The following is a 12,691-nucleotide window of genomic DNA, read 5'->3' as shown; positions in this document are numbered from 1 at the left end:
CAGTGCAGAGTCCAGGAGCAGAATGACCTCCCTGCTCCTGCTGGCCACACCATCCCTGATGCAGGCCAGGATGCCACTGGCTCTCTTGGCCACCTGGGCACACTGCTGGCTCATGTTCAGGCGGGTGTCAATCAGCACCCCCAGATCCCTCTCTGTTTGTCTGCTCTCCAGCCACTCCAACCCCAGCCTGTATTTCTGCATGGGGTTGTTGTGGCCAAAGTGCAGCACCCTGCACTTGGAGCTATTGAACCCCATCCCATTGGACTCTGCCCATCTTTCTTCCTTTTGTCAGTGATGAGAAGGAAGGGAAAAGCATTTCAACATGAATTTGAGGCACTGGAATTTTGAACAAAACAACAACAAAACAAACAGGACACCATTCTCTGCAGCCTGCTGTAGGTGTAACAGCTCTGGTGAGGGGGTTCAGCTAGATGATCTCCAGAGGTCACTGCCAACCCCGATCATTCTGCGGCTGTAATGCAGCAGCTGTGGGTACTGCAGGTGTAGTGTATACTTCCATGGAGGTGGGCTTGGTGTCATACGTAGCTGCTAACCCATTTATAGTTTCTATCCAAAAGGGGAAAGGATTATGCAAAAAATCCACATAGTTGAGCATTAAACTCAGTAGTAAGAGCATTTGTGAGATTCGTGTAAAACACAGCCTGTGAGCTTCATTCGGTAATTAAAAAAAAACCAAACATCACTTTATTTCTGTGTCTTCATGCTGTCACATGTGAAACCATCAGAAACCTTGTTACCTGGGGCCCTCAGCAGCATCAGTCCGGCAAACCCCACGCCTGTTTGTGCCAGCCAGCAGCACAGCGCAGTGCGGCCGATTCCCCTGTCCACCATTTCCTGGTGCTACCGGCAGGCCGGGAGCCAGCTCGTCCTGTCAAGATGGCGGCCGCTCCTCCAGCGCCGCCACGGGCTGAGTGCGCGCTCGGTGCCCCTGACAGGGTGCCCGCTGCCCTGCTCTCCTCCGCGCTCAGCCTCGCTGCCTCAGCGCTGTCTCGGCAGCCGCCACAGCACTGCCCAACTGTGCCGAGTGCCGCAGAGTGGTACCGGTGGCCTTGTTTAGTGTTCCCGGCCGCGCAGCGGCGTCAAGCGGGAAGGCGGCTGAGAAAGCCCCCGCGCCGGTGGGTGAAAGCGGGTGTTAGAGATGGGAGCGGGACGGGGGGGGACTGCAAGTCTCTGCGGCGTGCAGAGACACGCGAGATACCGAGACAAACCCTGGGCCAGGGCTATGTCGGTGTCCGCTTCGGTGTGACAAGCAAAGGCGCTACGAAAGAGTCGGGGGTACTAAGCTCATCTCCTTGCATGGAGGAAGCTGCACGGGAGCAGGCGTTGTAATGACAGGCAGGGAAGAGAGGCGGGCAGGCAGCTCCCCGCGCAGCGCCCGCCGATAAGCCCGTCCCGTTTGATTCTGCGTGAGGCTGAACTGCTTCTCCCAAGGTAGCAGCGGCTCTCACGCCCGTCTTCTCCACCGCGGGATTTCACCCGGCTGACGGACTAGGGGTGAAGGGGAGGCGGAGAGCTGGAGGCTCGGACACCCCGTTCCGCGAAGCTATCCTACCCTGCTGCCGCGCCGGGCCGCATCACGGGGACAGCCCGGCGTCCCCTCTCGCCCGAGGCGTCAGGCGGGCGCCGGAGCGGACGGAATGGGGGAAGGGGCGGCGCAGGGAGGAAGCCAGAGCTGCCTGGGTGGTGAGTCACAGCGCGAAGGACAAGGAGGTGCCACAGAGCCTGACAGCAGCCGCTCTATCCTGCTGCCACCCGCCCCCCTCCCAGGAGGCGAGCACGTCCTCGCCGCTGCCGCCCCTCGCACCGCCCGCCCGGCTATGGGGCTAGGCCTGGTGGGCGAGGCCGCTCCCACCTTTCTGCTACGCTGGTTGGGTGTCACTGTCCGCTGCTCTGATTGGCTACCCAGAGAAGCGGTTTGTGCCTATTGGCTGAGAGGTGGACTTCAGTGAGCCGTGCGCAGAGTAGAGGGGAGGGGCCGGGTGATCCGGAGGGGGAGAGCGCGTTGGGCCGTGTGCAAACCGCGTGTGGCGCAGCCAGAAGGAAACCGGAGCAGGCGCGCGGAGTCGCAGTTAACGGGGCCTACGGACATCTGGGTGGGCTACGGCCGCAGCGGGTTCGAGAGTCCGCAGGTAACTGCTGGAGTGACCTCGGCGACGAGAGGAGCTGCCAGGGCAGAAGGTGGAGAGTGGAGGCAGAGCGCGGAGGGTTGATGGCGCTGGCGTACTCCGGCCTAGTGCGCGGGAAAGTGGCGCCGACTGGCCCGCTGGGGCTCAGACACGATTCCCCCGCCTGAGTTTTCGGGGAAGGACAGAAAGAGGTGGATGGAGAGCGCTGAGGGTGGAGTGGGGCGCCGCGGGCCCGCTGAGGGCGGGTGGAGGCGGTGGGTGAGTCAGGCTCTGGCGGGTTCCGGGAGGTGCAGAGGGAGCTTGCGCTGCTCGGGGGGAAGGGAGGCTAGGGCGTTGGGGCAGGAGTAGGTTATTCTGGGCCGCTCGGTCAGGCTGGGCACTACCCAGGAACCGTCTCACTCCGAAGCCAGCGGCGATGCTCGGCCTCTTGGCCGGCAGCGGCCGCGGTGCCGCGTTCCGCTGGCGAGGCCCGCAGCGCCGGGGCAGAGGGCGGCGTGGTGGTCAGAGTAGCGCTTCACGTGGCCGACCTGGCCGTGTGGGGAGGGGTAGGCGGCCTGCTCCGGTCTCCGTGTGCGGACTGGGGCGTGTGACTTAACTTCTGGGGGTGAGTGGCCGCGGCAAGTTGGGTAGGAGATCTGATAGAAGCGGGCTGAAATAAAATCTGCTTCTTGTTCTTATTTTGGTTTTTTTTTTTTTTATTTGAGTGCTTGTTTGTTTCCTTTAAATTCTTTTCTTAAATCTCTGCTAAACTCCCGCCTGTGGTCGAGCGGGGAGGCTGGCTGGGCCTGGGCCGCGGTGCACCACGCGGCTCCCCACGTGTGAGGCGCTGCCGGAGAGCAGAGGGTCGGGGTGTTGCAACTATTTGTCTCCGACCACAATCGTGGTGGCCTGCTCCAAATCCAAGTGTGACCTATAAATGGGTAGGAAAAACAGCCTATGACATCTACAGATCACGCAGCAGTGGAGCAGCCTTTTATTTAAGGTCCTGTCAGACTTAGTTCTCAAGCGACCACTGTTAGTCATTTAGTATCAAGAACTGTAAGGAATTATTAAAGTTAATGCTGGTGTTTAGTTTAATTGTAGCAGTGCCATGCGGTATTAGGGTGGCCTAGCCTATATTTCCTTCCGGCGTTTATTTTCCAAGTAATGCAGCATTTATTTTCAAAGTGAAGACGCTACATGTATTCACTTGGCTTTTGAGTTACAGGCTGCCCGTTTTTAAACTGAATTCGTTAATATTTGGACCAGATTTTATGTTAAAAAGTCACTTTGGTGATGATGCTTAGCATAAGTTTAAAACTTAATACAGGTTAACAGAAGCAAATATGATGGAATGAACATATTCAGTAGTTAATTATATTTTTTCTTTAAGTAGTATGACTAGGCAGAAAATGCCACAGTCACTTTTTCAATGAAATTATGCTCTCCTGATTGTGTCAAGAAACTATAAAAAACTACTACCTATTTGAAGTCAGGCTACCTTTTTAATCGGTTTTTTGGCCCCTCAGTAGGAATTTAAGTTCCTGAGTTTTAGTTGATGTTCAGCATTCTTGGAGCAGCTTGGCTGTGGAATGCAGGATGAAGCACAAGGCTTGAGTTTTCCACACAGGTTTTCTTGGAATCTCAAACTGCTTCTTTTCCGACTGAAGCTGCTGTTACCTTGGGCTGAGAATACTTAATTTTATATCTTCTTCTAGTGAGGACAAAAGCTAGAGATGGAAGTATCACTCTGGAACGTGGTTTCAGATGTGGAAATTTGATCAGATTGTAGCTTTGCTGCCAGTCATGGATCCTGTGTTCAGAAATTCTTAAAACATAGAGCTTGAGAAATGAAAACCCCTCACGGGTAGCATTTCTATTTAAATGACTAGTAGTTCGACTTCTGTTTTGGAACAAAACCCCATTACTTTTGTTAGCTGTTTTTTCTGCCTTTCTAGGCAGGAAGCAGAGTTGTTCTTCCTGTTACAGAGGGATTATGCCGTGTTTGGGGCTGGCTCTGGGATGGCTTCTCAAATTCATATGTGATATTGTAGGTTGGTCAACAGCCTGGAAAAAGCCTTCTCATTTCTCAACTTTTGCCAAAGAGCCCTTATGAATGCTGACTTTAGCAGTGGTTTTTATCTAGTCTGCCCTTTGATTGAAGGAGTGAAGTCCTGCTAGTACTGAATGGAAGTCATATCTTTAGGTCAAAAGAAGCACCTGGTAAGTAGAACAAGCATAATTGGCCCTGTTCTGTTAATTGTTGCATTTTAAAACTGTTACTAGCCAGTTGTGATCTTGAAGGTTAAAGCTCAGCTTCCATTATGCCCCAAGGAACTCAAGGTAGCTATACTTTTTGTTAAAACAAATTTCTTCTTGAAGGGCATCTGGGTGAAAAGTCATAAGTAAAGAGTGTTACAGTGGTGCTTAGTGATAGTTCTTTTCATCATTAGTCCTAGGTGGGTTACTAAACCAGACTGGAATCTTGTTAAAATGTGTGTGTAAAAAGTGGAGGTAAATGGAATGAATGTTAAAAGTTTTGAATATCTAAAGCATAAAATACATGGTCTTCCACTGCATATTTTATAGGAGAAGCTTCAATGTTTCTCCTACTAGTAAAAGAATAGCAAAGAAACTTTGTCACCTTGAAGTCTGGTGCTAAAGTTGTACTCAAAAAAAGCTTCAGACCTGGTGGGAACCTGCTAGTGGCACGTCCCACTTGGATCTGTGAACTGTTCTCACTCAGCCTGGGATCTTTAGCTATAGGGCCATCACACAGAACAAAGTCTAAAATTAATTTTGTAATAACTTCTTGTCGACTTGCTTCAAGGTGAGTGATTTCAACTCACTCTGCAGTTTTGGAGCTTTGTAGAAGACCCCTTCTACAGGATAACTAGCCTTGTTCAAGTTTTGAATCTAGTCTGTGAGAACAGTGGCTTAGTATGTCTTGCAGAGTTTGACCTGGCTCAGAAATGATAGATGAGGCCAGAGCTGTAGTTTGTTTTCCATTACTTTTCCTGTCCTGGCAAGGTAGATGACTAGCTCTGGGATGTGAAGATGGGGGAGGCAGGGACAAGCTGCTTCGTGTAAAACGTTTTAGCTGTGGAAAACTGATAGATTTGGCTGAGTGAAAATTCTTCAAGACTTAAAACAAACAGCCTCTTTGCAGAAGGCTTACTTAAGGTGGCCTTGATAGATAAAAGGAACTGCTGGAGACTTGCCTGTGATGACAAAATGGAGGAGTATTGGCTAACAGAGGAGAGTTTGAACTTGGTTGTTTTTACTGTACTAATTATTTTAGTGTTATTTTTACTCTTTGAAGTAACTGAAAACTGTAATGGTGTTCAGACTGCTTGGAGGCTATCCATTTAAGGACTTGTCTTGCAAAACAGCCTTTTCTGGATATTGCTCCTTAAAGGTGGCATTATCTGAATGCTGAATCCTTGTATCAGTTCTTAAAACAGTTTACAACAGTGGGGGATTTTTTTCTTGTGTAAGAATTCTTAGTGGGTTGGTAAAACTAGAGTCAGCTGCATCCATCTCCAGCTGATGAACTTTTGTTAGGTGTCAGACCCTTTACAGGAAGAATGCTGAAGTTAAATATTAAAATACTGGTGAAGAGACATTCCAGGCAAACTGATTGGTGCTTTCATGTACTTTAGGTATCTGAAGATGGAACAGCATGTGATCATGCTTCTAGGGCAGCTGTAACCAAATATCTCTTAAGTCCAGGAGAAAAAGGGGGGCCTCTGAAAGACACAACTTTTTTTTTAATGCATTGTTCAAGAGATCATTGCTCCACTTGTGTAATCATACTCTGACAAATTACTATATATCAGGAGAAGGAGCAGTTAAAAAAGTTGGTTTTTTTTTACTGCTTGAAACAGCAGTTAAAAAAGGAAGCAACTTTTTATAAGACTTTTCCTGTCAGATTGCTTTGAGGCAGTGAGTAGTGAACCTTTGCCCATCACATATGATTACCTGACTGCCAGGACTGAAAACCTTAATATGAAAGCTTCTCTACTTGCACCTAAAGCAGATCTAGCTCACCTATTAAGCATTTCTTTTATCATATGTTTGCCTAACTGGTTTTGTTAGTTGCCTCATATGCATAGCTGTTGGTAATCGATCCTGTCCATCATGCTGTAGTCTCCAGTTCATGGTTTGGAGTGGAAGTCTGGTGATTCTTACTATCTATAAAGATGTGTTGGAATTCTTGTCCAGCTGCTGGCATGCTGTTTTGCTCTTTAACAGATGTTTCTGCACTGCAGTGTTTCACTGTGAAGGCTTTCAGAGAGTTGCAAGTTGAATAGAGGAGGTATCTTTGAATATAATTGAGACACCTCCATCTTTTCCTTTGTGAAATTACAAGCAGCATTAGCTGTTGTGTTTGAGCCTAGCTCCTGCGGTTGGCTTTGCTTGTGTTTTCTTCTGCAGTGTCAACATGGTTGCTATGAAAACGAGCATAAACAGTGGCACACTGTCAGCTGCTGCCACCACAGACACCTCCTCACCTTTGGGTGTCCTAATAAGACAGTTTGGAGTCTTGGAGCACTAAGAGCATAGAGAAGACTGGCTCATATGTAAAATCACTGAATTGCTCAGACAACCATTTGTTTTATTCTTGTTAACATCTATTTTAAGATCTTACTGCATCCTTTCATTGCAGAACTTCAGAGCAAATGCCTTCATCTGATCCAGATGGAAAGTAAATGTGTGATTGCAGGAGTAGCTTACCAAATTTTGTATGTCTTGTACTTTAAGTTACCGTATGTCTACTGTGATGGGAAGGGTGGATGGTCTCTTCTAATGACGAAGGTGATAGGAGGGGGCAAAGAGGCTTAAAAGCCACAGTAAATTAGTTTCACATCTAAACATTCATGTTTAGATACATGCTGTCTGTTTAAGAGCTAAATGTCAGGATACTAATTCTGGTTCCTTCTTCGGGTCTTGTGCTGTTCATACTGTTCTGTAGCGAAGACACAATTTGCGAACCTTCTTGTTAATATCGAATGATGCATGATGTGCAGGAAAGGGAAGCATTATGCAACAAATTGGAGGGTTACAGGTGAATTAGCAGGGTGAGAGAGGGATTGGTGGTCAGGTAAAGTGACCAAATGCATGGGGTCATTGTTTTGGGTTAAGAATGAGTTAGCAGAGAGCATGTGAAGTATTTAAACTTCGGAGACTTCATCAAAACAAAGCTTGGCATGCGTAGTTTTAAACTAGCATACTTTAAACTTGTCTTGAGGTAGACTTTAAAAAATCCCATTTAAATGTTTAACTTCTTATTCTTTCTACTTCTGTAAGTCTTGTGTAAGTTCTTGAGCTTAAGAGAGTTAGGGCAGTGTGACTGCAGACTGTCTAACCTATCCCATCTTAACCCATGCTTTGGGAACTGTGGCAGGCTGACTTTCTGCTCAATGAAATACATACCTCTATTCCCCAATAAGGGCAAAAGAAGTGGTTTGCACTGTCTGGGACAGGCATGCCTAGCTGATGTTTCCTTCACATTCTAAGGATGTTTTCCAAGTTAGCCTTCCTAAATATCTGGCAAGTGTCAGATGTCTTTTAGGGAAGCTACATGTCTTTTCATGCAGACTTGGGAGTTAATTTGCATCCTGAGCTATAGGTCAATGTATTTGAGCTCTAATTCTTGTTTCTCATGAGTTTAACTGCAGTTTAGGTCATGAAATAACTTCAAGTCTGTGAATGTTAAGCTGATATACTGTTTAATGCTGCCTGTTCTTACAACTGTCTTCCAGGATGAAGCTTGATTAGTCATTGTAGCAGCTGCCAGCCAGACACTTCAAGAGAAAGCATAACTACCAGGAAAAAAATTGTAGATGTAAATAGTTGACACTTGAGTTTAACTCTGAAAGGGAGAAAGTATATTGCTTCTGCTCTGTCAGTAGGCTGGTGAGACAACAGTTAAGAGGTGGTCTGTTTTTCCTACTCAAAAGCATGTTGTAAGTTTTGGAAGTCTGTCTTCAAAATTAGTGAGAATTACAGATGCTACACAGCTCTTCTGGCTGTTCAAAGCTGCCTTGCTGCAACAAAGCAGAGATGAACTTTCATTTCCTAGACTGACTTCAGTAGTCATGATCAGATACTGTGCAAGTATTGAATTAGTCACAAGTCCTGCTTGGTTTTCATTGCCTTTGAAAGTTTGTGTAACCTCTAATGTCTTATTTTTATTGTAGTATTTGGTTGGAAGAGGAGAAGGTATTCTAAAAATGTCTTTTTCTCAGGCAGGTGATCTGCAGCCATGAGCAGCAATGAATGCTTCAAGTGTGGACGTACTGGTCACTGGGCTCGGGAGTGCCCGACTGGAATTGGCCGTGGTCGTGGGATGAGAAGCCGTGGCAGAGGTGGGTGATTGGTGTGGTTTGGAGATTTGTTTAGCAAGATCTCTGGCTGACTGTTCTGTAGTTTATAAAAGTGGCTTTGGTAATCTGAAGAAGTTGGGACACAAATGGGCTGGCTCTTACCTCTGTGTAGGAATTTTGCCACTGGCCCATAAGGTAAGCTTGATTAACTCTTCAAGGTATACTTCTACTCAAGCTTTTTTCCTCCTTTTACTTGCTTCAAGCAGGCTTCCAGTTCATGTCATCATCTCTCCCAGACATCTGTTACCGCTGTGGTGAGTCTGGCCATCTTGCCAAGGACTGTGATCTTCAGGAGGATGGTAAGTATCACTAAATATTCTATCTCTTCAATCACATGGTCGTGGATCTGTGCTTGGAGGGAAGGCTCTTGTGCCCTTAGTGTAACTGACTGGAAACGAGCCTTTCACTAGAAGCATACTACCCCTCACTCTACCAAGGTTTTATAGTCTTGTTTGGTATGTTTTTCTTATTGTGGAAGCCTGCTATAACTGCGGTAGAAGTGGCCACATTGCAAAGGACTGCAAGGAGCCCAAGAGAGAGCGGGAGCAATGCTGCTACAACTGTGGCAAACCCGGCCACCTGGCTCGGGACTGTGACCACGCAGATGAGCAGAAGTGCTATTCTTGTGGAGAGTTTGGACACATTCAAAAAGACTGCACCAAAGTGAAATGCTATAGGTAAGAACTGCTGAGACGCAACTGCAAAGTCTACCTGAAGTCATAGATCCATTCTGGATCTTATTTTGGTTGGGACATAAAGCTTAAACTTCACCAACTAGCTTGGTTCTTTAAAGCTACCTAGTGGTGGTCAAAACTAAAACACTCGTTAGCAAAATCATGTGTCTGTACAAGGCCAGGACAATGCAGGTGTTAAATCACTTAAGTTATGCAGAAGTGTCTCTTGTCCTTTTGCAGAAGGTGACATGAAGTACTTGCTTACAAGACAAACTTCAACTAGAGCTGAGTATCCTGTGTCTTAAGCTGGAACTAACAAAGTTCCAGCTGGAGCTGTACAAAGGAACTCCCTGGCACAGCCATACTCAGCAGGAATATATTTCAGATCTCTCAGTTATAGGAAGAAACGTCAAATCATACTGAAATTCCATCTTCAAAAGCCTGACTGGGTTTTGAATGCAGGCAGATAGGACAAACAGCACATTCCTCACCCCCACCAAGACTCCCTCCTGGGAGAGGGAGGTTGAGTTCAAGCAAATTACTCTCAAAACTGATGAACTGCAGACAGAGGTATTGGAGCAGGCAAAGCCTGGCACAGAAGGGGAAAATGTCTTGTGTGATGTACTGTGATGTTGGCATATGTGGAGGAGTTGATAGTGAGGAAATGGTTCCTGACTCTGAAGACAAACTTGCCTTATGTCATAGAATTCTGGGATACTGAAGCAGAAATCTTGAATGCAGAGCTAGTATTACGTGAAGTTCAAGTAGCTAGCTCACTTAACAGAAAAGGATTCAATTGCCGAATAATTCGGGATGGTTTTGACCCAATCTGTTTCTTTTCTCCAGGTGTGGTGAAACTGGCCACGTAGCCATCAATTGCAGCAAGACCAGTGAAGTCAACTGCTATCGCTGCGGCGAGTCAGGGCACCTTGCACGGGAATGCACAATTGAAGCTACAGCCTAATTATTTTCCTTTGTCGCCCCTCCTTTTTCTGATTGATGGTTGTATTATTTTTCTCTGAATCCTCTTCACTGGCCAAAGGTTGGCAGATAGAGGCTACTCCCAGGCCAGTGAGCTTTACTTGCCGTGTAAAAGGAGGAAAGGGGTGGAAAAATCAACTTTCTGCATTTAACTACAAAAAAATGTTTATGTTTAGTTTGGTAGAGGTGTTATGTATAATGCTTTGTTAAAAGAACCCCCTTTCCGTGCCACTGGTGAATAGGGATTGATGAGTGGGAAGAGTTGAGTCAGACCAGCAAAAACCTCTCTGGGTTACATGGAAGTGATCCTATGCAGGAGGAAAGAAATTCTGGAAGTGTCTAAACTTCCTCATAACTTTTAATTTTGTTACTATGGCCTTGGATTGTCTGACCTCAGTAGCTGTTAACACCAATATCTGTATCAGGCCCTACCTAGAGCATATAGCTGAGTGGGAGTAAACACACAAGATGCACATGCCTGTTAATGGCCACGAGAGAGAAAGAGAGAAATCAGAAACAAACAGTAATTCAGTTAATGAATGTTCATGTTGGAGATACAGAACGTAACGGGAAACTTTGGAATAACTATCTCAAAGTCAATCTGAAACCCAGACATCAGTGCTCATAGCATATACAATTTGGAGCTATTCAGGAGTTGCAAATAAATGCATTTTCACAGAAATCAAGATGTTATTTTTGTATACTATATCACTTAGACAACTGAGTTTCATTTGCTTGGTAATCAGTTTTTAAAGTAAGATGGTAAAAGCAATTGAAGTCCTAGAACATAGAAAAATGTAATTTTAAACTATCAATAAAGCTGGAGGAGGAAGGGGAGTTTGGCTAAAGTTCCTTTGTTTATTTTTGGTTTTCATGTATACGTTGCAAAGTAACATATTAAAAAGGGGTCTGTGGAGGTGTTAAAAGTTTAGTTTGGACTTCTTCTTTTGTGCTTTTTGAGTTTCCATCCAGTAGCATCACACTCTACATGATGTATGCAGCTCTTCAGGCTGTGTGTAACTGCGTGTGCGAATGTGAGTGGATAGTGTGGTGTCAGAGGGAGCTTGTTTCACCTGTGCTGGTGCAGTTAAAGCATTTCTTTGGAACTTGCTAGAGGTACAGGGAGCTCCAAACCTGGAGCAGTTCAATGATCTGTTACTCAGACTTCACATGTGTCAATAGACCATACTGCCATTTAAAACATCCCTCTCACAGGCACTTCCCATAGATTCTGTTTTATTGATTAACTGGGTTAACATAGTTAGAAAGTTACATAGAGAGAGATGACTGTCCTCGAGTTTATGCACTTGGGTCAAAATTGTCTGCATGAGCAGGAAAAATTAAGGGCAGTTTTTGTCTGCTCAGTGCTTCACCTTGAGGCACAGCTGAGGGCATGCTGTTAACATGTTGTTTTTAATAGCACTTAGCAGTTTCAGCTGGGCTTTGGCTGTCCTCAGGAGATGTGACATTTTTGGGGATTCTCTCCAGTTATGATCAGGGCTAGGGCACTAAATACTTTTGAGTTTGCTTCTTCAACCCCCCAAAAAAAAAAGGCTTTCTTTGCTCTCCAGCCCTAAAGTGTTAGGCTAGTTGTGCTGTAGGAGTGAAAAGATTGCCTGTGATAATTGGGATGCTTATAGATTGATCTCTCTAAAGTATTGGATCTACAGCTAGCCCAGAGTGAAACTGACTTGGCACTGTTATTTGTCTCCAAGGTCTGTGTTATAATTAACCAGTCAGCATCCATTAACATTTCCAGTTATTTTGGGAGCAAGGCTGTTAAACACAGTGCAGTAAGCTTCCAGAAGACATCATCTAAGTGAGATGAGAGGTCCTTGGTTGGTGAATTGGAAGATCCTAATGAGGAATCTTCTCTGGGAGTTCTTCAAACTGTAAAAGGAGGTGTCTTACCTGGTAATCTTCGTGTTATGGAAAATCTGATAGCTAGACCGTATGTCCAAGAGAACTGTGACAGCCAGAGCTACTCTGTCACATCAGGTGAACTTTGATCAGATTGTTTGCTCTGGCAGCACACTGCCAAATGCAGTCTGGAGCTCCTTAATGTATAGTGAAATGTTAAAAAGCAGCAAAAGTTAAAGACAGGGTTTGGTCAAAGCCTGTGGAAAACCTTGAACCCCCTAGCTCATGGAGAAGATTCCTGGTGAAAACATGAAGTATGAGATGGCTGCAGCCTGGGTCAGCTGCCTAGCAGCAATTGATCTGAACAGGTTTTATGAAAGCTGGAGCTGCAGTCGCTGAAGGAAACGACTGTTGACAGAAGTCACTTTATTTGAGGCACTTAGGATGCTTTAGTTCTCACCAGAAAGGTCATGGGTGGAGTAACTCCCCTAGAGACTGAAGAGAGTTGTGGTCATGCAGCCTGGATAAGAGGGCTCTGGGGAGACCTTAGAGCAGTCTTTCTGTATGTAAAGGGGGGCTACAGGAGAGGTGGAAAGAGTCTTTGTAGTAACAGGATGAGGGGCAATGGCTTTTGAGCTGTAAGAGGAGAGACTTGAAATTA

The 12,691-nt window shown here is 46.0% G+C and overlaps 1 protein-coding gene across 3 annotated transcripts; it reads left to right on the top strand.

The window, feature by feature from the left end:
• The first annotated feature begins 1,610 nt into the window (after nt 1-1,610).
• CNBP (CCHC-type zinc finger nucleic acid binding protein) lies at nt 1,611-11,096 on the top strand. 3 transcript variants are annotated; one of them, XM_064156325.1, is made up of 5 exons: nt 1,611-1,704; nt 8,378-8,497; nt 8,722-8,814; nt 8,991-9,192; nt 10,036-11,096. In XM_064156325.1, the coding sequence occupies exons 2-5, from the start codon at nt 8,395-8,397 to the stop codon at nt 10,151-10,153; spliced, it is 516 nt and encodes a 171-aa protein (XP_064012395.1). In that variant the 5' UTR covers nt 1,611-1,704; nt 8,378-8,394; the 3' UTR covers nt 10,154-11,096. The 3 variants fall into 3 exon arrangements, with proteins under 3 accessions (XP_064012395.1, XP_064012394.1, XP_064012396.1); XM_064156324.1 differs by lacking the exon at nt 1,611-1,704 and adding an exon at nt 1,984-2,150; XM_064156326.1 differs by lacking the exon at nt 1,611-1,704 and adding an exon at nt 1,985-2,150 and having other exon boundaries at nt 8,994-9,192.
• Nucleotides 11,097-12,691: the final 1,595 nt, after the last annotated feature.

Source organism: Pogoniulus pusillus, chromosome 16 (assembly GCF_015220805.1).
Source record: "Pogoniulus pusillus isolate bPogPus1 chromosome 16, bPogPus1.pri, whole genome shotgun sequence".
Taxonomy (NCBI): domain Eukaryota; kingdom Metazoa; phylum Chordata; class Aves; order Piciformes; family Lybiidae; genus Pogoniulus; species Pogoniulus pusillus.
Note: the sequence above shows the minus strand (reverse complement) of the source record. Positions and strands in the feature narration are given on the sequence as shown.

Coding starts and splice junctions, on each gene's coding strand:
- CNBP (XM_064156325.1), top strand. CDS start 8,395: ATGAGCAGCAATGAATGCTTCAAGTGTGGACGTACTGGTCACTGGGCT. Junction 8,498..8,721: donor GATGAGAAGCCGTGGCAGAG/GTGGGTGATTGG, acceptor TGCTTCAAGCAG/GCTTCCAGTTCATGTCATCA. Junction 8,815..8,990: donor CTGTGATCTTCAGGAGGATG/GTAAGTATCACT, acceptor TTCTTATTGTGG/AAGCCTGCTATAACTGCGGT.